General features: G+C 48.6%; 1 protein-coding gene across 6 annotated transcripts in view; it reads left to right on the top strand.

The window, feature by feature from the left end:
• The window catches only part of itgb4 (integrin, beta 4), a 359,993-nt gene that overhangs the window by 161,059 nt on the left and 175,585 nt on the right, over nt 1–23,349 (top strand). For all 6 annotated transcript variants that reach the window (XM_072482936.1, XM_072482935.1, XM_072482933.1 and 3 more), the window contains exons 13-15: nt 9,605–9,822; nt 20,326–20,429; nt 21,683–21,781. In XM_072482936.1, coding sequence (XP_072339037.1) covers nt 9,605–9,822; nt 20,326–20,429; nt 21,683–21,781 — 421 coding nt within the window. The remainder of the gene's footprint in view (nt 1–9,604; nt 9,823–20,325; nt 20,430–21,682; nt 21,782–23,349) is intronic.

Below are 23,349 nucleotides of genomic sequence, written 5' to 3'. Positions count from 1 at the left end.
GTCCATTCAGGAGTGTGATGTGTTGGGTACTCTGCTACACAGACGAACCAACGCGGTTGCGAATGGTACAACTCAGTTTTATTACTAACATTTATTTACAGTGGTATACTGGTTACTGAGGTTCGATCATAGAATCTGTGGACCTATTCCTAATACTATGTTGGGAGTGGCACTCAGCACATGGTAGAAGTCTGAGTGGCTTGCTGTGAGCTCTGTGCCCTGAGCTGTCTCCTGCTGGAATGCCCAGGAAGTGTTGTGTTCCCTGTTTTGTACTGTGTATGCTCTTGCTTGTGATTGGCTGTGGTGTTGTGTGTATGTTGATTGGTCCATTGATCTGTCCATCAGTATGTATGTATGATTGTACCATGATGTTTATCTGAATATCATGACAGAGTGATGTCAGGAAGCACTTCACACAAAGGGTAATAGAAACCTGGCTCTCCCTCAAACATCTGTCAAGGCAGAGACTCCAAATGGAATTTGGGCTCCTTTTTACAGGTAAAGCGGAGGGACAGCTGAGGAGGGCAAAAGGGGCAATATATGAATATGGGGAGTAAGCTAGCAGGATGCTGGCACATCAGCTGAGGAAGCAGGAGGCGGCGAGAGAAATAGGGAAAATAAAGGATATGAAAGGGAAGACAGTGACGGACCCGGGGGTGGTTACTGGCGCGATCTGTGAATTTTATAGTCGGTTATATGAGTCGGAACCCCCAGGCGGGGAGGAAGGTATGAATCAATTCTTAGAGAGGCTAGAGTTCCTGAAGGTAGATGAGGAGCTGGTGGAAGACCTGGGGGGCCCAATCTGGCTCGGGGAGGTGATAGACGGATTGGGGCAGTGCAATCAGGCAAGGCCTTGGGACCTGACAGATTGGGTTACTGGGGCCGCTCCTGGTTAAGGCTTTTAATGAGTCTCGGGAGCCAGGAGTACTCCCCCCGACGCTGTCACAGGCATCAATTTCTCTCATCCTGAAGCGAGATAAGAACCCGGAGAAATGTGGATCGTACAGGCCAATTTCCCTGCTGAACGTTGATGCTAAATTGCTGGCAAAGATCTTGGCCACTCGAATAGAGGATTGCGTTCCGGAGGTAATCAGGGAGGATCAGACGGGATTTGTGAAGGGCAGGCACCTGACGTCCAATATTAGACGGCTTCTCAATGTAATTATGATGCCAGCGGAGGGGCGCGATGTTGAGGTGGCAGTAGCCATGGACGCGGAGAAGGCTTTCGATGGAGTGGAATTACCTATGGGACATTTTAGGCAGGTTTGGGTTCGGACAGGGTCCGAAGATCGGACAGGTCCAGTAGATTGGATCCGGCTGTTATATCAGGCTTCGGTGCCAAATGTAAGAACCAACCGAGCCCGGTCAGAGAATTTTAGTCTCTGCAGGTGACAAATGTGATATAAAATAGTTACTTTAAAGATATTAGTTACTGTAATGTAGATATAGGCCGGTCTAATTCATGTTAGTTCACAGACAAAGGATTTCAGAGAGCATGGCAAAGGAGGGAGGATGGGGTGTTTAGAGTATGAGGAGAAAAGGATGCTGGGTAATAAGAGGCCAGGGGAAGGGATGAGAAGTGAGCCAATTAGGATGTATGGCCAGGTCAGGAGGGGTATAGGATGACCTATGGGAATCGTGTATGCAAAACTTGATGCCATTTGAATGTGTTGGTAGAGATTTCTTTGTTCTTCAGAAATACTCGATTCGAGAGACCTAGGAGACTGGTTCTGTGTTCTGGGTTTTGTGAAACGAGTCAGACTTGCAAGTCAAATAAAAATAACTAATGTTATGCCTACAAATCCATCTCGAGTTTTATTGAGGCCAGACTGACGGGTAAAGAATTTATTATTTCTCACAGGGTGACAAGACAGGGATGTCCGCTCTCCCCATTACTGTTTGCCCTGGCCATAGAGCCCTTGGCAATGGCCCTTAGATCATCAAATGCATGGTGGGGGATAGTTGGGGGGGAGGGGAGCGGGGGGGGGGGGGGGGGGGGGCACAGAGTCTCTCTATATGTGGACGATTTGTTGCTCTATGTCACAGACCCGGTGGGGGGGATGGCCAAAATCATGGAGATACCAGGAGAATTTGGGCGATTTTCAGGTTACAAGTTAAATATGGGAAAGAGCGAGATGTTCGTGATCCAGGCACAGGGGCAGGAAACGAGACTGAGGAAGTTGCCGTTCAGAGTGCTTGAGAGAAGTTTTAGATATCTGGGGATTCAAGTGGCTAAGGATTGGGGGCAGATTCATAAGTTAAATCTGGGCAAAGCGGTTGATCAAATGAAAAGGGACTTCCGCAGATGGGACATGCTCCTGCTGAATCTGGCGGGGAGGGTCCAGACAATAGAACATAGAACATAGAACAATACAGCGCAGTACAGGCCCTTCGGCCCACGATGTTGCACCGAAACAAAAGCCATCTAACCTACACTATGCCATTATCATCCATATGTTTATCCAATAAACTTTTAAATGCCCTCAATGTTGGCGAGTTCACTACTGTAGCAGGTAGGGCATTCCACGGCCTCACTACTCTTTGCGTAAAGAACCTACCTCTGACCTCTGTCCTATATCTATTACCCCTCAGTTTAAAGTTATGCCCCCTCGTGCCAGCCATATCCATCCGCGGGAGAAGGCTCTCACTGTCCACCCTATCCAACCGCCTGATCATTTTGTATGCCTCTATTAAGTCTCCTCTTAACCTTCTTCTCTCCAACGAAAACAACCTCAAGTCCATCAGCCTTTCCTCATAAGATTTTCCCTCCATACCAGGCAACATCCTGGTAAATCTCCTCTGCACCCGCTCCAAAGCCTCCACGTCCTTCCTATAATGCGGTGACCAGAACTGTACGCAATACTCCAAATGCGGCCGTACCAGAGTTCTGTACAGCTGCAACATGACCTCCCGACTCCGGAACTCAATCCCTCTACCAATAAAGGCCAACACTCCATAGGCCTTCTTCACAACCCTATCAACCTGGGTGGCAACTTTCAGGGATCTATGTACATGGACACCTAGGTCCCTCTGCTCATCCACACTTTCAAGAACTTTACCATTAGCCAAATATTCCGCATTCCTGTTATTCCTTCCAAAGTGAATCACCTCACACTTCTCTACATTAAACTCCATTTGCCACCTCTCAGCCCAGCTCTGCAGCTTATCTATATCCCTCTGTAACCTGCTACATCCTTCCACACTATCGACAACACCACCGACTTTAGTATCGTCTGCAAATTTACTCACCCACCCTTCTGCGCCTTCCTCTAGGTCATTGATAAAAATGACAAACAGCAACGGCCCCAGAACAGATCCTTGTGGTACTCCACTTGTGATTGTACTCCATTCTGAACATTTCCCATCAACCACCACCCTCTGTCTTCTTTCAGCTAGCCAATTTCTGATCCACATCTCTAAATCACCCTCAATCCCCAGCCTCCGTATTTTTTGCAATAGCCTACCGTGGGGAACCTTATCAAACGCTTTGCTGAAATCCATATACACCACATCAACTGCTCTACCCTCGTCTACCTGTTCAGTCACCTTCTCAAAGAACTCGATATGGTTTGTGAGGCATGACCTACCCTTCACAAAGCCATGCTGACTATCCCTGATCATATTATTCTTATCTAGATGATTATAAATCTTGTCTCTTATAATCCCCTCCAAGACTTTACCCACTACAGACGTGAGGCTCACCGGTCTATAGTTGCCGGGGTTGTCTCTGCTCCCCTTTTTGAACAAAGGGACCACATTTGCTGTCCTCCAGTCCTCTGGCACTATTCCTGTAGCCAATGATGACATAAAAATCAAAGCCAAGGGTCCAGCAATCTCTTCCCTGGCCTCCCAGAGAATCCTAGGATAAATCCCATCAGGTCCCGGGGACTTATCTATTTTCAGCCTGTCCAGAATTGCCAACACCTCTTCCCTACGTACCTCAATGCCATCTATTCTATTAGCCTGGGGCTCAGCATTCTCCTCCACAACATTATCTTTTTCCTGGGTGAATACTGACGAAAAATATTCATTTAGTATCTCGCCTATCTCTTCAGACTCCACACACAATTTCCCATCCCTGTCCTTGACTGGTCCTACTCTTTCCCTAGTCATTCGCTTATTCCTGACATACCTATAGAAAGCTTTTGGGTTTTCCTTGATCCTTCCTGCCAAATACTTCTCATGTCCCCTCCTTGCTCGTCTTAGCTCTCTCTTTAGATCCTTCCTCGCTACCTTGTAACTATCCATCGCCCCAACCGAAACTTCACACTTCATCTTCACATAGGCCTCCTTCTTCCTCTTAACAAGAGATTCCACTTCCTTGGTAAACCACGGTTCCCTCGCTCGACGCCTTCCTCCCTGTCTGACCGGTACATACTTATCAAGAACACGCAGTAGCTGATCCTTGAACAAGCCCCACTTATCCAGTGTGCCCAACACTTGCAGCCTACTTCTCCACCTTATCCCCCCCAAGTCTCGTCTAATGGCATCATAATTGCCCTTCCCCCAGCTATAACTCTTGCCCTGCGGTGTATACTTATCCCTTTCCATCATTAACGTAAACGTCACCGAATTGTGGTCACTGTCCCCAAAGTGCTCTCCTACCTCCAAATCCAACACCTGGCCTGGTTCATTACCCAAAACCAAATCCAACGTGGCCTCGCCTCTTGTTGGCCTGTCAACATATTGTTTCAGGAAACCCTCCTGCACACACTGTACAAAAAACGACCCATCTATTGTACTCGAACTATATCTTTTCCAGTCAATATTTGGAAAGTTAAAGTCTCCCATAATAACTACCCTGTTACTTTCGCTCATATCCAGAATCATCTTCGCCATCCTTTCCTCTACATCCCTAGAACTATTAGGAGGCCTATAAAAAACTCCCAACAGGGTGACCTCTCCTTTCCTGTTTCTAACTTCAGCCCATACTACCTCGGAAGAAGAGTCCCCATCTAGCATCCTCTCCACCACCGTAATACTGCTCTTGACTAGCAGCGCCACACCTCCCCCTCTTTTGCCTCCTTCTCTGAGCTTACTAAAACACCTAAACCCCGGAACCTGCAACATCCATTCCTGTCCCTGCTCTATCCATGTCTCCGAAATGGCCACAACATCGAAGTCCCAGGTACCAACCCATGCTGCCAGTTCCCCTACCTTGTTTCGTATACTCCTGGCATTGAAGTAGACACACTTCAAACCACCTACCTGAACACTGGCCCCCTCCTGCGACGTCAAATCTGTGCTCCTGACCTCTATACTCTCATTCTCCCTTACCCTAAAACTACAATCCAGGTTCCCATGCCCCTGCTGCATTAGTTTAAACCCCCCCAAAGAGCACTAACAAATCTCCCCCCCAGGATATTTGTGCCCCTCAGGTTCAGATGTAGACCATCCTGTCTGTAGAGGTCCCACCTTCCCCAGAAAGAGCCCCAGTTATCCAGAAATCTGAATCCCTCCCGCCTGCACCATCCCTGTAGCCACGTGTTTAAATACTCTCTCTCCCTATTCCTCATCTCACTATCACGTGGCACGGGCAACAACCCAGAGATAACAACTCTGTTTGTTCTAGTTCTGAGCTTCCATCCTAGCTCCCTGAAAGCCTGCCTGACATCCTTGTCCCCTTTCCTACCTATGTCGTTAGTGCCAATGTGGACCACGACTTGGGGCTGCTCCCCCTCCCCCTAAGGACCCGGAAAACACGATCCGAGACACCACGTACCCTTGCACCTGGGAGGCAACATACCAAACGTGAGTCTCTCACGCTCCCACAAAATCTCCTATCTGTGCCCCTGACTATAGAGTCCCCAATTACTAATGCTCTGCTCCTCTCCCCCCTTCCCTTCTGAGCAACAGGGACAGACTCCGTGCCAGAGGCCCGTACCCCATGGCTTACCCCTGGTAAGTCGTCCCCCCCACAAGTATCCAAAGCGGTATACTTGTTTCTCAGGGGAACGGCCGCAGGGGATCCCTGCACTGACTGCTTTTTCCCAGTCCCTCTTACAGTTACCCACCTATCTCCAATCTTTGGTGTAACTAATTCCCTGAAGCTGCTATCTATGACCCCTTCTGCCTCCCGAATGATCCAAAGTTCTTCCAACTCCAGCTCCAGTTCCCTAACTCGGTCTTGGAGGAGCTGGAGATGGCAGCACTTCCTGCAGGTAAAATCAGCAGGGACACTAACTGCATCCCTCACCTCAAACATCCTGCAGGAGGAACATTGCACTCCCTTCTCTGCCATTCCTCTAACTTTCTACCAAGATCTGGCTAACAACTAAATTAAATTTTTATAAAAAATAATAATAATATAATAAAATATGGTACTTACCTCAGACCAATGGGTTTTATTATTAGGTTAGAGGAGGAGGGCGGGTGGGAGACACTACACGTGTAGTGTCTCGGGTTTCCTCTCCACCTGAATTTATTGGTGAGGGTCTTCCCAGACGTCCGCGGGTCGACTTCCTGTTCCCGCCTAAAAAACTAATTAAAAAAAAAAGAAAAATTCTCAGCTCCTGCTGAAATTGACTAACCAGCCAGCTCCACTCCCGCCGAAATCGAAATCATAAAGATGACGGTCCTTCCCAGACTGCTCTTCTTTTTTCAATGTCTTCCGATTTTTGTCCCAAAGGTTTTTTCAGGAAAATGAGCGCGGCGATATCGGGTTTTGTGTGGGCAGGTAAATCTCCGAGAGTAAAGAGGGCACTCCTGCAACGGGATCACGGAGAGGGGGGCTTGGCCCTCCCGAGCTTTATTAACTATTACTGGGCGGCCAACATATCGATGGTCAGGAAGTAGGTAGTGGGGGAGGGGTCAGTGTGGGAGCGGCATCCTGTAAGGGTACGTGTTTGGAGGCCTTACTGACGTCGCCCCTGCCGTTATTGCCGGCTCCCTGCCGTTATTGCCGGCTCAGTACTCTACGAGCCCTGTGGTGGTGGCAGCCCTTAGGGTGTGGGGGCAATGGAGGCAACATATGAGATTGGAGGGGGCGTCAGTGTGGTCACCAATTTGTAACAATCACCGGTTTGCCCCGGGGGTGCTGGGTGGAGGCTATAGGGGATGGCAGCGGGCAGGGATTGAGAGATTTGGGGATCTATTCATTGAGGAGGGTTTCCCTACCTTGGAGGCATTAGAGGCGGAGTTTGAGTTGCCGGGTGGGAACGGGTTTCGGTACCTTCAGGTACGGGATTTTGTCCGGAGGCAGGTTCCTAGCTTCCCTCGGCTCCCCCTGAGGGGGTTACAAGATAAGGTGACGTCAGAAACAGAGGTTGGAGAGGGGAGGGTCTCGGAGATATACAGGGCAGCACGGTAGCACAGTGGATAGCATTGAGGCTTCACAGCGCCAAGGTCCCAGGTTCGATTCCCCGCTGGGTCACTGTCTGTGCGGAGTCTGCGTGTTCTCCCCGTGTGTGCGTGGGTTTCCTCCAGGTGCTCCGGTTTCCTCCCACAGTCCAAAGACGTTCAGGTTAGGTGGTTTGGCCATGCTAAATTGCCCTTAGTATCCAAAACGTTTAGGAGCAGTTATTGGGTTATGGGTATAGGGTGGAAGTGAGGGTTTAAGTGGGTCGGTGCAGACTCGATGGGCCGAATGGCCTTCTGCACTGTATGTTCTATGTAAGGAGTTGATGGAGTGGGAAGGGGCCCTATCAGGGAGGTGAAGAGGAAGTGGGAAGAGGAGATGGGTGGGGAGATAGAATTTGAGCTGTGGGAAAAAGCCCTGAAGAGAGGCAATTCATCCTCGTCGTGTGCCAGACTTAGCTTGATCCAGTTCAAGGTGGTCCACAGGGCCCACATGACGGTAGCCCGGATGAGCAGTTTCTTTGAGGAGGTGGAGGACAGATGTGGGCGGTGTGGGGTAGCTCAGCAAACCATGTACATATGTTTTGGGCATGTCCAAAATTGAGGGGATTTTGGCAGGGATTTGCGGACGTTATGTCAGAAGTCCTGGAAGGAAGGGTAACTCCGAGTCCAGAATTGGCAATATTTGGGGTATCTATATGCCGGGCCAAGTGGGGGAGGGAGCTGAGGTTGTGGCCTTCTCCTCCCTGGTGGTCCGGAGATGGATTTTGTTGGGATGGAGGGACTCGGAGCCCCAGATGTCAGGAGTGTGGGTCAGCGATATGGCAGGGTTCCTCAGTCTGGAGAAAGTTAATTTGCTTTGAGGGGATCAATTCAAGGGTTCACCCTGAGATGGCAGCCGTTCATATACTACTTCAAGGAGAATTGAACGTCAGCAGTATGTGGGGGGAGGGAAAAGGGGGGGGGGAGGAAAGCAGGAGACATGGCAATGTTGCAACGGGACAGAGAATATAGTTTACAGGTAGCTAGGGAATAGAGTGGGGGGAGTAGGGGGCGTTGTTCTGTAGGCTTTTTTTCTTTCTTTCTTTACGTGTGTCTGCCCACGCGAGTGTTTAAGAGATGTTAATGTGCTAAACTGTGAAAATTACAAATGCTTGAATAAAATATTTTCTAAAAATAAATCTGTCAAGGTCAATTGGAACTTTTAAGGCTGAAATTCATAAAATTTTTTATAAGTAAAGGTAAAGGGTTCGATTCAATGCTCCCCGACAGCAAAATCGCATTCGGTGACAGGGCGGAGAATCCGTTTTGGTGCCGAAATTGGGAGCGGCGCCGGTTTTTTAATTCTCCACCCCTTAAAAATCGCAGTACTCAAGGAGTATGCCGCGCCGAGTATCCACCGCCTGAATCCATTGCCTGAGGCCCGCCCTGCGATGCTCCGACGGCGTGGCTTAAGTGTGCTCGCACCATCCGGGATCCTCCCGTGGCAGCTGTAGACTCAGTCCGGGGCCGCCACAGTCAGGGTAGGGCCGATCGGCAGCCAGGCTGGGGCTTCATTCTGGGCTGGGGGCAATGTGTGCGGGCGGTCCGGGGCGCGCGAGCAGCCGATGCGGGACACTATTTTGCCGGTCCAGGTTGCTGAGTCCACCATGGAGCACGGGGCTGCTGCAGGCCACTGCCGTGCGCATTTGCGGCCTCTGAACTGGAGGTAATGGGAGCCGTATTGTCAGATAGAGCTGCGAGCTCTACGCCGGCTCCCTGCTAGCCCCCAGCAAAACAAAGAATCGGTGGCCTTTTGATTCCTGTTTTCCTGGCGTAAAAGACCACAGTTTTCCCGACGGCGTGGGGACTTAGTCTCCAAAATGGAGAATCCAGCTCAAAGTCTCCATAAGTCCCGGATTACCATAAGCTGCTTTCCCGTTTGAAGGGAAGAGCTGAATGGTGGTGATGAACTTGAGAATCACTGTATCAGGGTAAGGTTGAGAAGGCGGGACCTTCATGAATAACTTCAGCCAGTACAGGAATTGAATCCATTCTGCTGTCCTTATTCTGCTTCATAAACTAGCTGTCTTATTCACTGAGCTAAACCGGCCCCAGCTTTGATAAGTAATGATATTTCTTTTGGCATATTGAATCAAGTTGTGAATAGTGGCACAGGCTCGAGAGCCTGAATGGTCTTCCCATCTCTCTAGTTTCATTTAACAGTTGGAAAAATAATCTTTTCTTATTTTTTAAAAATAAAACATGACAGCTGATGAGTGTGGAGTGCCATTTTCTGGATGTTGACATTCTACATTTTTTTCTTCAGGAAGGGAGAATTCTGTGAATGTGACTCAAGTAATAAGGGCGAGGATACAGCCTGCAGAAATCCCAATGACCCCTCCCAGACGTGCTCCGGTCGAGGAGAATGTTACTGCGGTCTTTGTCACTGTGTACCATCAGAACGCCATCTGGAACGATTTGAGGGAAAATATTGTGAATACAGCAGCCTGCTTTGCCCACGATTTGCTGGCTTTATATGCAATGGTGAGTGGCACTGTGGCCCTTGCTACAAGACATAGGGGTGGCAGTATAAGAATTATGGGTCACAAAGCAACATGACCAATGGAGATGGCAGTATGAATTGCACTGGTCAATGTGGTTGTTAGTGTAAGTTGTACTGACCAATGGGGTTGGCAGTAGGAGTGGCATTGATCAATGGGGTTGGAAATAGGAGTGGCATTGATCAATGGGGTTGGCAGTAGCAGTTGCACTGACCAATTGGGTTGACAGTATCAATTGTTCTGACCAATGCGGTTGGCAGCATGAGTTGCTCAGACTAATGGGGTTGGCAGTATAAATTGCTTAGACCAGTGAGGTTGGCAGTATGAGTTCCTCTGCCCAATGGGGTAGGCAGTTTGAGTTGCTTTGACCAATGGGGTTGGCAGTCTGAGTTTCTCTGCCCAATGGGGTGGGCAGTTTGAGTTGCTTTGACCAATGCGAGTGGCAATATGATTTGCTCTGACCAATGGGGATGGCAAAGTGCATTGGTTCGAACAATGGGGTCGGCAGCATGAGTTGCACTGGTCAATGGGGTTGGCAGGATGGGTTGCACTGGTCAATAGGGTTGGCAGGATAGGTTGCACTGGTCAATGGGGTTTGCAAGATAGCTTGCACTGGTCAATGGGGTTGGTAGCATGAGTTGCACTGGTCAATGGGGTCGACAGTAGGAATTGAGCTGACTAACGGAGTTGGCAGCAGGAATTGAGCTGACTGATGGGGTTGGAAGTGGAATTGAGATGACTAATGGGGTTGGGAGTAGGAATTGAGCTGACTAATGGGGTTGGCAGCAGGAATTGAGCTGACTAATGAGGTTGGCAGGAGGAATTGAGCTGACTAATGAGGTTGGCAGGAGGAATTGAGCTGACTAATGGGGTTGGCAGTGGAATTGAGCTGACTAATGAGGTTGGCAGGAGGAATTGAGCTGACTAATGAGGTTGGCAGGAGGAATTGAGCTGACTAATGGGGTTGGCAGTGGAATTGAGATGACTAATGGGGTTGGAAGTCGGAATTGAGCTGACTAATGGGGTTGACAGTAGGAATTGAGCTGACTAATGAGGTTGGCAGGAGGAATTGAGCTGACTAATGGGGTTGACAGGAGGAATTGAGCTGACTAATGAGGTTGGCAGGAGGAATTGAGCTGACTAATGAGGTTGGCAGGAGGAATTGAGCTGACTAATGGGGTTGGCAGTGGAATTGAGCTGACTAATGAGGTTGGCAGGAGGAATTGAGCTGACTAATGGGGTTGGTAGTCGGAATTGAGCTCACTAATGGGGTTGAAAGTAGGAATTGAGCGTACCACAAGGATCTGTTCTGGGGCCGTTGCTGTTTGTCATTTTTATCAATGACCTAGAGGAGGACGCAGAATAGTGGGTGAGTAAATTTGCGGACGACACTCAAGTCGGTGGTGTTGTCGACAGTGCGGAAGGATGTAACAGGTTACAGAGGGACATAGATAAGCTGCAGAGCTGGGCTGAGAGGTGGCAAATGGAGTTTAATGTAGAGAAGTGTGAGGTGATTCACTTTGGAAGGAATAACAGGAATGCGGAATATTTGGCTAATGGTAAAGTTCTTGGAAGTGTGGATGAGCAGAGGAACCTAGGTGTCCATGTACATAGATCCCTGAAAGTTGCCACCCAGGTTGATAGGGTTGTGAAGAAGGCCTATGGAGTGTTGGCCTTTATTGGTAGAGGGATTGAGTTCCGGAGTCATGAGGTCATGTTGCAGCTGTACAAAACTCTGGTACGGCCGCATTTGGAGTATTGCGTACAGTTCTGGTCACCGCATTATAGGAAGGACGTGGAAGCTTTGGAGCGGGTGCAGAGGAGATTTACCAGGATGTTGCCTGGTATGGAGGGAAAATCTTATGAGGAAAGGCTGATGGACTTGAGGTTGTTTTCGTTGGAGAGAAGAAGGTTAAGAGGAGACTTAATAGAGGCATACAAAATGATCAGGGGGTTAGATAGGGTGGACAGTGAGAGTCTTCTCCCGCAGATGGAAATGGCTGGCACGAGGGGACATAACTTTAAACTGAGGGGTAATAGATATAGGACAGAGGTCAGAGGTAGGTTCTTTACGCAAAGAGTGGTGAGGCGGTGGAATGCCCTACCTGCAACAGTAGTGAACTCGCCAACATTGAGGGCATTTAAAAGTTTATTGGATAAGCATATGGATGATAATGGCATACTGTAGGTTAGATGGCTTTTTGTTTCGGGGCAACATCGTGGGCCAAAGGGCCTGTACTGCGCTGTATCGTTCTATGTTCTATGTTCTATGACGAATGGGGTTGGCAGGATATTGAGCTGACTAATAAGGTTGCCGATAGGAATTGAGCTGACTAATGGGGTTGCCAGTAGGAATTGAGCTGACTAATGGGGTTATGAGTAGGAATAGAGCTGACTAATAGTGTTGGCAGTAGGGATTGAGCTGTCTAATGGGGTTGCCGGTAGGAATTGAGCTAACTAATGGGGTTGCCTGTAGGAATTGAGCTAACTAATGGGGTTGCCTGTAGGAATTGAGCTGACGAATGGGGTTGGGAGTAGGGATTGAGCTGACTAATGGGGTTGCCGGTAGGAATTGAGCTGACTAATGGGGTTGGGAGTAGGAATTGAGCTGACTAATGGGGTTGCCGGTAGGAAATGAGCTGACTAATGGGATTGGGAGTAGGAATTGAGCTGACTAATGGGGTCGCCAGTAGGAATTGAGCTGACTAATGGGGTTGCCGGTGGGAATTGAGCTGACTAATGGGGTAGCCGGTAGGAATTGAGCTGACTAATGGGGTTATGAGTAGGAATAGAGCTGACTAATAGTGTTGGCAGTAGGGATTGAGCTGTCTAATGGGGTTGCCGGTAGGAATTGAGCTAACTAATGGGGTTATGAGTAGGAATAGAGCTGACTAATAGTGTTGGCAGTAGGGATTGAGCTGTCTAATGGGGTTGCCGGTAGGAATTGAGCTAACTAATGGGGTTGCCTGTAGGAATTGAGCTGACTAATGGGGTTGCCAGTAGAAACTGAGCTGACTAATGGTGTTGGCAGTAGGGATTGAGTTGACTAATGGGGTTGGGAGTAGGAATTGAGCTGACTAATGGGGTCGGCAGCGGGAATTGAGCTGACTAATGAGGTTGCCGGTAGGAATTGAGCTGACTAATGGGGTTGGGAGTAGGAATTGAGTTGACTAATGGGGTCGTCGGTAGGAATTGAGCTGACTAATGGGGTCGGCAGCGGGAATTGAGCTGACTAATGGGGTTGGCAGCAGGAATTGAGCTGACTAATGGGGTCGTCGGTAGGAATTGAGCTGACTAATGGGGTTGGCAGCGGGAATTGAGCTGGCTAATGGGGTTGCCAGTCGCAATTGAGCTGACTAATGGGGTTGGCAGCGGGAATTGAGCTGACTAATGGGGTTGGCAGCGGGAATTGAGATGACTAATGGGGTCGACAGTAGGAATTGAGCTGACTAATGGGGTTGGCAGTCGGAATTGAGCTGACTAATGGGGTTGGCAGCAGGAATTGAGCTGACTAATGGGGTCGGCAGCGGGAATTGAGCTGACTAATGGGGTCGACAGTAGGAATTGAGCTGACTAATGGGGTTGGCAGCGGGAATTGAGCTGGCTAATGGGGTTGGCAGCGGGAATTGAGCTGACTAATGGGGTTGGCAGCGGGAATTGAGCTGGCTAATGGGGTTGGCAGCGGAAATTGAGCTGACTAATGGGGTTGGCAGCGGGAATTGAGCTGGCTAATGGGGTTGGCAGCGGGAATTGAGCTGACTAATGGGGTTGGCAGCGGGAATTGAGCTGGCTAATGGGGTTGGCAGCGGGAATTGAGATGACTAATGGGGTCGACAGTAGGAATTGAGCTGACTAATGGGGTTGGGAGTAGGAATTGAGTTGACTAATGGGGTCGTCGGTAGGAATTGAGCTGACTAATGGGGTCGGCAGCGGGAATTGAGCTGACTAATGGGGTTGGCAGCGGGAATTGAGCTGACTAATGGGGTCGTCGGTAGGAATTGAGCTGACTAATGGGGTTGGCAGCGGGAATTGAGCTGGCTAATGGGGTTGCCAGTCGCAATTGAGCTGACTAATGGGGTTGGCAGCGGGAATTGAGCTGACTAATGGGGTTGGCAGCGGGAATTGAGCTGACTAATGGGGTTGGCAGTCGGAATTGAGCTGCCTATTGGGGTTGTTAGTAGATTGAGCTGACTAATGAGGTTGCCGGTAGGAATTGAGCTGACTAATGGGGTTGGGAGTTGGAATTGAGTTGACTAATGAGGTTGCCAGTCGGAATTGATCTGACTAATGGGGTCGTCGGTAGGAATTGAGCTGACTAATGGGGTTGGCAGCGGGAATTGAGCTGACTAATGGGGTTGGAAGCGGGAATTGAGCTGACTAATGGGGTCGTCGGTAGGAATTGAGCTGACTAATGGGGTTGGCAGCGGGAATTGAGATGACTAATGGGGTCGACAGTCGGAATTGAGCTGACTAATGGGGTCGACAGTAGGAATTGAGCTGACTAATGGGGTTGGCAGCGGGAATTGAGCTGACTAATGGGGTTGGCAGCGGGAATTGAGCTGGCTAATGGGGTTGGCAGCGGGAATTGAGATGACTAATAGGGTCGACAGTAGGAATTGAGCTGACTAATGGGGTTGGCAGCGGGAATTGAGCTGGCTAATGGGGTTGGCAGCGGGAATTGAGCTGACTAATGGGGTTGGCAGCGGGAATTGAGCTGACTAATGGGGTTGGCAGCGGGAATTGAGCTGGCTAATGGGGTTGGCAGTCGGAATTGAGCTGACGAATGGGGTTGGCAGCGGGAATTGAGCTGACTAATGGGGTCGACAGTAGGAATTGAGCTGACTAATGGGGTTGGCAGCGGGAATTGAGCTGGCTAATGGGGTTGGCAGCGGGAATTGAGCTGACTAATGGGGTTGGCAGCGGGAATTGAGCTGGCTAATGGGGTTGGCAGCGGGAATTGAGATGACTAATGGGGTCGACAGTAGGAATTGAGCTGACTAATGGGGTTGGCAGCGGGAATTGAGCTGGCTAATGGGGTTGGCAGCGGGAATTGAGCTGACTAATGGGGTTGGCAGTCGGAATTGAGCGCCTATTGGGGTTGTTAGTAGATTGAGCTGACTAATGAGGTTGCCATTAGGAATTGAGCTGACTAATGGGGTTGGGAGTAGGAATTGAGTTGACTAATGAGGTTGCCAGTCGGAATTGATCTGACTAATGGGGTCGTCGGTAGGAATTGAGCTGACTAATGGGGTTGGCAGCGGGAATTGAGCTGACTAATGGGGTTGGCAGCGGGAATTGAGCTGACTAATGGGGTTGGAAGCGGGAATTGAGCTGACTAATGGGGTTGCCAGTCGGAATTGAGCTGACTAATGGGGTTGCCAGTCGGAATTGAGCTGTCTAATGGGGTTGGGAGTCGGAATTATAGAACATAGAACAATACAGCGCAGTACAGGCCCTTCGGCCCACGATGTTGCACCGAAACAAAAGCCATCTAACCTACAATATGCCATTATCATCCATATGTTTATCCAATAAACTTTCAAATGCCCTCAATGTTGGCGAGTTCACTACTGTAGCAGGTAGGGCATTCCACGGCCTCACTACTCTTTGCGTAAAGAACCTACCTCTGACCTCTGTCCTATATCTATTACCCCTCAGTTTAAAGTTATGTCCCCTCGTGCCAGCCATATCCATCCGCGGGAGAAGGCTCTCACTGTCCACCCTATCCAACCCCCTGATCATTTTGTATGCCTCTATTAAGTCTCCTCTTAACCTTCTTCTCTCCAACGAAAACAACCTCAAGTCCATCAGCCTTTCCTCATAAGATTTTCCCTCCATACCAGGCAACATCCTGGTAAATCTCCTCTGCACCCGCTCCAAAGCCTCCACGTCCTTCCTATAATGCGGTGACCAGAACTGTACGCAATACTCCAAATGCGGCCGTACCAGAGTTTTGTACAGATGCAACATGACCTCCCGACTCCGGAACTCAATCCCTCTACCAATAAAGGCCAACACTCCATAGGCCTTCTTCACAACCCTATCAACCTGGGTGGCAACTTTCAGGGATCTATGTACATGGACACCTAGATCCCTCTGCTCATCCACACTTTCAAGAACTTTACCATTAGCCAAATATTCCGCATTCCTGTTATTCCTTCCAAAGTGAATCACCTCACACTTCTCTACATTAAACTCCATTTGCCACCTCTCAGCCCAGCTCTGCAGCTTATCTATATCCCTCTGTAACCTGCTACATCCTTCCACACTATCGACAACACCACCGACTTTAGTATCGTCCGCAAATTTACTCACCCACCCTTCTGCGCCTTCCTCTAGGTCATTGATAAAAATGACAAACAGCAACGGCCCCAGAACAGATCCTTGTGGTACTCCACTTGTGACTGTACTCCATTCTGAACATTTCCCATCAACCACCACCCTCTGTCTTCTTTCAGCTAGCCAATTTCTGATCCACATCTCTAAATCACCCTCAATCCCCAGCCTCCGTATTTTTTGCAATAGCCTACCGTGGGGAACCTTATCAAACGCTTTGCTGAAATCCATATACACCACATCAACTGCTCTACCCTCGTCTACCTGTTCAGTCACCTTCTCAAAGAACTCAATAAGGTTTGTGAGGCATGACCTACCCTTCACAAAGCCATGCTGACTATCCCTGATCATATTATTCCTATCTAGATGATTATAAATCTTGTCTCTTATAATCCCCTCCAAGACTTTACCCACTACAGACGTGAGGCTCACCGGTCTATAGTTGCCGGGGTTGTCTCTGCTCCCCTTTTTGAACAAAGGGACCACATTTGCTGTCCTCCAGTCCTCTGGCACTATTCCTGTAGCCAATGATGACATAAAAGTCAAAGCCAAAGGTCCAGCAATCTCTTCCCTGGCCTCCCATAGAATCCTAGGATAAATCCCATCAGGTCCCGGGGACTTATCTATTTTCAGCCTGTCCAGAATTGCCAACACCTCTTCCCTACGTACCTCAATGCCATCTATTCTATTAGCCTGGGGCTCAGCATTCTCCTCCACCACATTATCTTTTTCCTGAGTGAATACTGACGAAAAATATTCATTTAGTATCTCGCCTATCTCTTCAGACTCCACACACAATTTCCCATCCCTGTCCTTGACTGGTCCTACTCTTTCCCTAGTCATTCGCTTATTCCTGACATACCTATAGAAAGCTTTTGGGTTTTCCTTGATCCTTCCTGCCAAATACTTCTCATGTCCCCTCCTTGCTCGTCTTAGCTCTCTCTTTAGATCCTTCCTCGCTACCTTGTAACTATCCATCGCCCCAACCGAAACTTCACACTTCATCTTCACATAGGCCTTCTTCTTCCTCTTAACAAGAGATTCCACTTCCTTGGTAAACCACGGTTCCCTCGCTCGACGCCTTCCTCCCTGTCTGACCGGTACATACTTATCAAGAACACGCAGTAGCTGATCCTTGAACAAGCCCCACTTATCCAGTGTGCCCAACACTTGCAGCCTACTTCTCCACCTTATCCCCCCCAAGTCACGTCTAATGGCATCATAATTGCCCTTCCCCCAGCTATAACTCTTGCCCTGCGGTGTATACTTATCCCTTTCCATCATTAACGTAAACGTCACCGAATTGTGGTCACTGTCCCCAAAGTGCTCTCCTACCTCCAAATCCAACACCTGGCCTGGTTCATTACCCAAAACCAAATCCAACTTGGCCTCGCCTCTTGTTGGCCTGTCAACATATTGTTTCAGGAAACCCTCCTGCACACACTGGCAGCGGGAAGTGAGCTGACGAATGGGGTCGACAGTAGGAATTGAGGTGACTAATGGGGTTGGCAGCGGGAATTGAGATGACTAATGGGGTTGGCAGCGGGAATTGAGCTGACTAATGGGGTTGGCAGCGGGAATTGAGCTGACTAATGGGGTTGCCAGTAGGAATTGAGCTGACGAATGGGGTCGGCTGCGGGAATTGAGCTGACTAATTGGGTCGACAGTAGGAATTGAGCTGACGAATGGGGTCGGCTGCGGGAATTGAGCTGACTAATGGGGTCGACAGTAGGAATTGAGCTGACTAATGGTGTTGGCAGCAGGAATTGAGCTGACTGATGCGATTGGCAGCGGGAATTGAGCTGACTAATGGGGTTGGCAGCAGGAATTGAGATGACTAATTGAGTTGGCAGTAGGAATTGAGATGACTAATGGGGTTGGCAGCAGGAATTGAGGTGACTAATAGGTTGGCAGCAGGAATTGAGATGACTAATGGGGTTGGCAGTAGGAATTGAGGTGACCAATTGGGTTGGCAGTAGGAATTGAGATGACCAATTGGGTTGGCAGCGGGAATTGAGCTGACTAATGGGGTTGGCAGCAGGAATTGAGATGACCAATGGGGTTGGCAGCGGGAATTGAGCTGACTAATGGGGTTGGCAGCAGGAATTGAGATGACCAATGGGGTTGGCAGCGGGAATTGAGCTGACTAATGGGGTTGGCAGTAGGAATTGAGCTGAGTAATGGGGTTGGCAGCAGGAATTGAGATGACCAATTGGGTTGGCAGTAGGAATTGAGATGACTAATGGGGTTGGCAGCAGCAATTGAGATGACTAATGGGGTTGGCAGCAGGAATTGAGATGACCAATTGGGTTGGCAGTAGGAATTGAGATGACCAATTGGGTTGGCAGCGGGAATTGAGCTGACGAATGGGGTTGCCAGTCGGAATTGAGCTGACGAATGGGGTTGGCAGCGGGAATTGAGCTGACTAATGGGGTTGGCAGCAGGAATTGAGGTGACTAATGGGGTTGGCAGCGGGAATTGAGCTGACTAATGGGGTTGGCAGTAGGAATTGAGCTGACTAATGAGGTTGGCAGCAGGAATTGAGATGACCAATTGGGTTGGCAGTAGGAATTGAGATGACTAATGGGGTTGGCAGCAGCAATTGAGATGACTAATGGGGTTGGCAGCAGGAATTGAGATGACCAATTGGGTTGGCAGTAGGAATTGAGATGACCAATTGGGTTGGCAGCGGGAATTGAGCTGACGAATGGGGTTGCCAGTCGGAATTGAGCTGACGAATGGGGTTGGCAGCGGGAATTGAGCTGACTAATGGGGTTGGCAGCAGGAATTGAGGTGACTAATGGGGTTGGCAGCGGGAATTGAGCTGACTAATTGGGTTGGCAGTAGCAATTGAGATGACTAATGGGGACGGCAATAGGAATTGAGGTGACTAATGGGGTTGGCAGCAGGAATTGAGATGACTAATGGGGTTGGCAGCGGGAATTGAGCTGACTAATTGGGTTGGCAGTAGCAATTGAGATGACTAATGGGGTTGGCAGCAGGAATTGAGATGACTAATGGGGTCGGCAGCAGCAATTGAGGTGACTAATGGGGTTGGGAGTAGGAATTGAGCTGACTAATGGGGACGGCAATAGGAATTGAGCTCACTAATGGGCTTGACTGTAGGAATTGAGATGACTAATGGGGTTGGCAGCAGGAATTGAGCTGACTAGTGGGGTTGGCAGCAGGAATTGAGATGACTAATGGGGTTGGGAGTAGAAATTGAGCTGACTAATGGGTTAGGTAACAGGAATTGAGCTGACTAATGGGGTTGGAAGTAGGAACTGAGCTGACTGATGGGGTCGGCAGTAGGAATTGAGCTGACTAATGGGGCTGGCTGTAGGAACTGAGCTGACTGATGGGGTCGGCAGTAGGAATTGAGCTGACTAATGGGGTTTGCAGCAGTAATTGAGCTGACTGATGGGGTCGGCAGTAGGAATTGAGCTGACTAATGGGGCTGGCTGCAGGAATTGAGCTGACTAATGAGGTCGGCACTAAGAGTTCCATTGATGATAGTGTTGGCAGTAGGAGTTGCACTGTCCAATGAGGTTGTCAGCCTGAGCTGCATTGGCTAGTGAAGTTGGCAGTATACGGTTCTGTGACCAATGGGCTTGGCAATAGGAGTTCCTCTGACCAACAGGCTTGGCAATATGAGTTGCTTTAACTAACTCGGTTGGCAGTGTGAGTTGTACTGATTTGACAGGCAGCACGGTAGTATTGTGGATAGCACAATTGCCTCACAGCTCCAGGGTCCCATGTTTGATTCCGGCTTGGTTCACTGTCTGTACGGAGTCTGCACATCCTCCCCGTTTGTGCGTGGGTTTCCTCCGGGTGCTCCGGTTTCCTCCCACAGTCCAAAGATGTGCAGGTTAGGTGGATTGGCCATGATAAATTGCCCTTAGTGTCCAAAATTGCCCTTAGTGTTGGGTGGGGTTACTGGGTTATGGGGATAGGGTGGCAGGGTTGACCTTGGGTAGGGTGCTCTTTCCAAGAGCCGGTGCAGACTTGATGGGCAAATGGCCTCCTTCTGCACTGTAAATTCTATGATAATCTATGACCGGCTCTCCATTATTGAGGTCTGGCAAATTGACTTTTGTGCCTGAGTTAAAATTTTGTGTTTCATTCAGTTCCTGTTATGGTTTTTCCATAGGTCACGGTGAATGTTTTCAGGAAATGTGTGGCTGTAAGGAAGGATGGAAAGGCGACTCGTGTGAGTGTCCTATCAGCAATGCCACCTGCATTGACGCCAATGGGGTAAGACTAGGATTACTTTACAGCACGCAGACACATTTGGGCAATAGTTGGAGACGGGTGATGGTGACTACATCACCCATCTCCAATCCCACTTGTGTCCTTTTGAAAAGAGCGTGTAAAACAAGACACTGATTAACCATTCTTTGTCATATTGTCAAAAATCTACACAGCCCTTTTTCTAATTTAATCCATGGATTTTGTTTTGTTCCTGGAACGCGGGCGTCGCTGTGCCAGCATTTATTGCCCATCCCTAATTGCCCCTTGACGGGACAGTTAAGAGTCAACCACATTGCTGTGGGTCTGGAGTCACATGTAAGCCAGACCAGTTAAGGACAGCAGATTTCCTTCCCGAAAGGATATTAGTGAACCAGATGGGTTTTTACGACAATCGCTTCATGGTAATCATTAGACTTTTAATTCCAGATTGATATTGAATTCAAATGTCACCATCTACAGTGACGGGATTCGAACCCGGGTCCCAGAGCATTACCCTGGGTTTCTACTTTACTCGTCTATTGTGCCACCGTCTCCCCATCCAGTGTGTGATTTTCACTAAATGATAACCAGGGGTTAAATGGTTCAATTCATTAAGGTAAATTGGGAAAAAATATTTTGCCTGGTGGAAGAATCCAGGGCACGGGGATACAACCGTCATATAATAACCTTAACAAACTTTATTGAGTGAAATTATGGATTTGTCTCTGCCAACAGACTATGGATGTTGGGTCAATTTTAAAAACTGAGATCTGTCAATTTTTGTTGCATAAGAATATCAATAGGTGTAAAGAAAAGGTGGGTAGACGGAGTTGAGATACAAAAGCAACCATAGTGAAGTAGACTCAAAGGGCTGAATGGCCTACTTCTGTTGCAACAGGTGGTGCCAGACTCAATGCAGTTCAGGAATCTTTAGGAATTAATAAGAGGAGGGAATTTATAGAATGATGTGTGCTGTAATGACCAGCCTTCATTTGTCACATTGTAGTGATATCCATACAGAATGAATCGTTGGTTTCTGGCAGATGATAGTTGTGTTACAGCTCCCCCTGTTGTCATATAAAAAATTGTTCAAAAGTCAAAGTTCTTCAGGGGTTCTGCCAGGGCTTTCTCTGGGCATTTCCTGGTTGCCTTATTTGGCGAGAAACATTCCTCCCAACTCACCCAGCCAGGGAAAAGAAGTGCTGGGAGGAATTGAGAGCAAGGACTTTCTATAAGCTCCAGTTTCCAGATATTCACCTCAATTTTCCCGATTACAGGGACTCTGTAATGGTAGAGGCAGCTGCGTATGTGGAAGATGTGAGTGCGATCCAACTGATGGGAGTATTGATCCAGCCTGTGGCCCCCTCAGATATACGGTAAGTGAAGCATAAACATTTTTGTCTTTCATGACTTCAGTACATCCCAAAGTTCTTGACAGCCAATGCATTGGATTGGATTGAATTTGTTTATTGTCACGTGTACCGAGATACAGTGAAACATATTGATCTGCGTCCAGTCCCGACAGATCATCCCATACATGAAAGAAATACATAGGGCAAACATAAATACACAACGTAAATACATAGACAGAGGCATCGGGTGAAGCGTATGGAGTGTAGTACTACTCAGTAGAGAAGATGTGTGAAGAGATCAGTCCAGTCCATAAGAGAGTCAGTTAGGAATCTGGTAACAGGAAGCTGTTTTTGAATCTGTTAGTTTGTGATCTCAGACTTTTATATCTCCTCCCCGATCGAAAACGCTGGAAGAGTGAGCAAGCCGGGTGGGATCTTTGATTATGCTGCCCACTTTACCCAGGCAGCGGGAGGTGTGGATGGAGTCAATGGATGGGAGGCGGGTTTTGTGATGGACTGGGCTGTGTTCACAACTCTCTGTAGTTTCTTATGGTCTTGGGCCGAGCAGTTGCCATACCAGGCTGTGATACAGCCAGATAGGATGCTTTCTGTGGTGCATCTGTAAAGGTTGGAAAGAGTCAATGTGGACATGTCAACTTTTCTTAGTTTCCTGAGAAAGTATAGGCTCTGTTGTGCTTTCTTGGTGGTAGCGTCAACATGGGTGGACCAGGATAGATTGTTGGTGATGTGCACATAGATCTGTCGAGGGACAGGTAGTACTGAGGAAGCAGGCAGGCTGCAGAAGAACTTAGACAAGCTACGAGAGTGGGCAATGCAGTCGCAGATGGAATACAATGTGGAAAAGTGTAAGGTTATGCACTTTGGAAGGAGAAATGGAGGCACAGATGATTTTCTAAATGGGGAGATGTTTAGGAAATCAGAAGCACAATGGGACTTGGGAGTCCTTGTTCATAATTCTCTTAAGGTTAACCTGCAGGTTCAGTCGGCAGTTAGGAAGGCAAATGCAATGTTAGCGTTCGAGTTGAGAGGGCTAGAATACAAGACCAGGGATGTACTTCTGAGGCTCTGGTCAGACCCATTTGGAGTATTGTGAGCAGTTATGGGTCCCTTATCTAAGGAAGGATGTGCTGGCCTTGGAAAGGATCCAGAGGAGGTTCACAAGAATGATCGCTGGAATGAAGAGCTTGTCATATGAGGAACGGTTGAGGACTCTGGGTCTGTACTCGTTGGAGTTTAGAAGGATGAGGGGGGATCTTATTGAAACTTACAGGATCCTGCGAGGCCTGGATAGAGTGGATGTGGAGAGGATGTTTCCACTTGTAGGAAAAACTAGAAGCAGAGGGCACAATATCAGACTAAAGGGGCGATCATTTATAACAGAGATGAGGAGGAATTTCTTCAGCCAGAGGGTGGTGAGTCTGTGGAATTCTTTGCTGTAGAAGGCTGTGGAGGCCAAATCACTGGGTGTCTTTAAGACAGAGAAAGATAGGTTCTTGATCAATAAGGGGATCGGGGTTATGGGGAGAAGGCAGGAGAATGGGGGTGAGAAAAATATCAGCCATGATTGAATG

The sequence above is a fragment of the Scyliorhinus torazame genome, chromosome 18 (assembly GCF_047496885.1).
Source record: "Scyliorhinus torazame isolate Kashiwa2021f chromosome 18, sScyTor2.1, whole genome shotgun sequence".
NCBI lineage: Eukaryota > Metazoa > Chordata > Chondrichthyes > Carcharhiniformes > Scyliorhinidae > Scyliorhinus > Scyliorhinus torazame.
The sequence above is the reverse complement of the archived record's forward strand: the minus strand, read 5'-3'. Positions and strand labels throughout refer to the sequence as shown.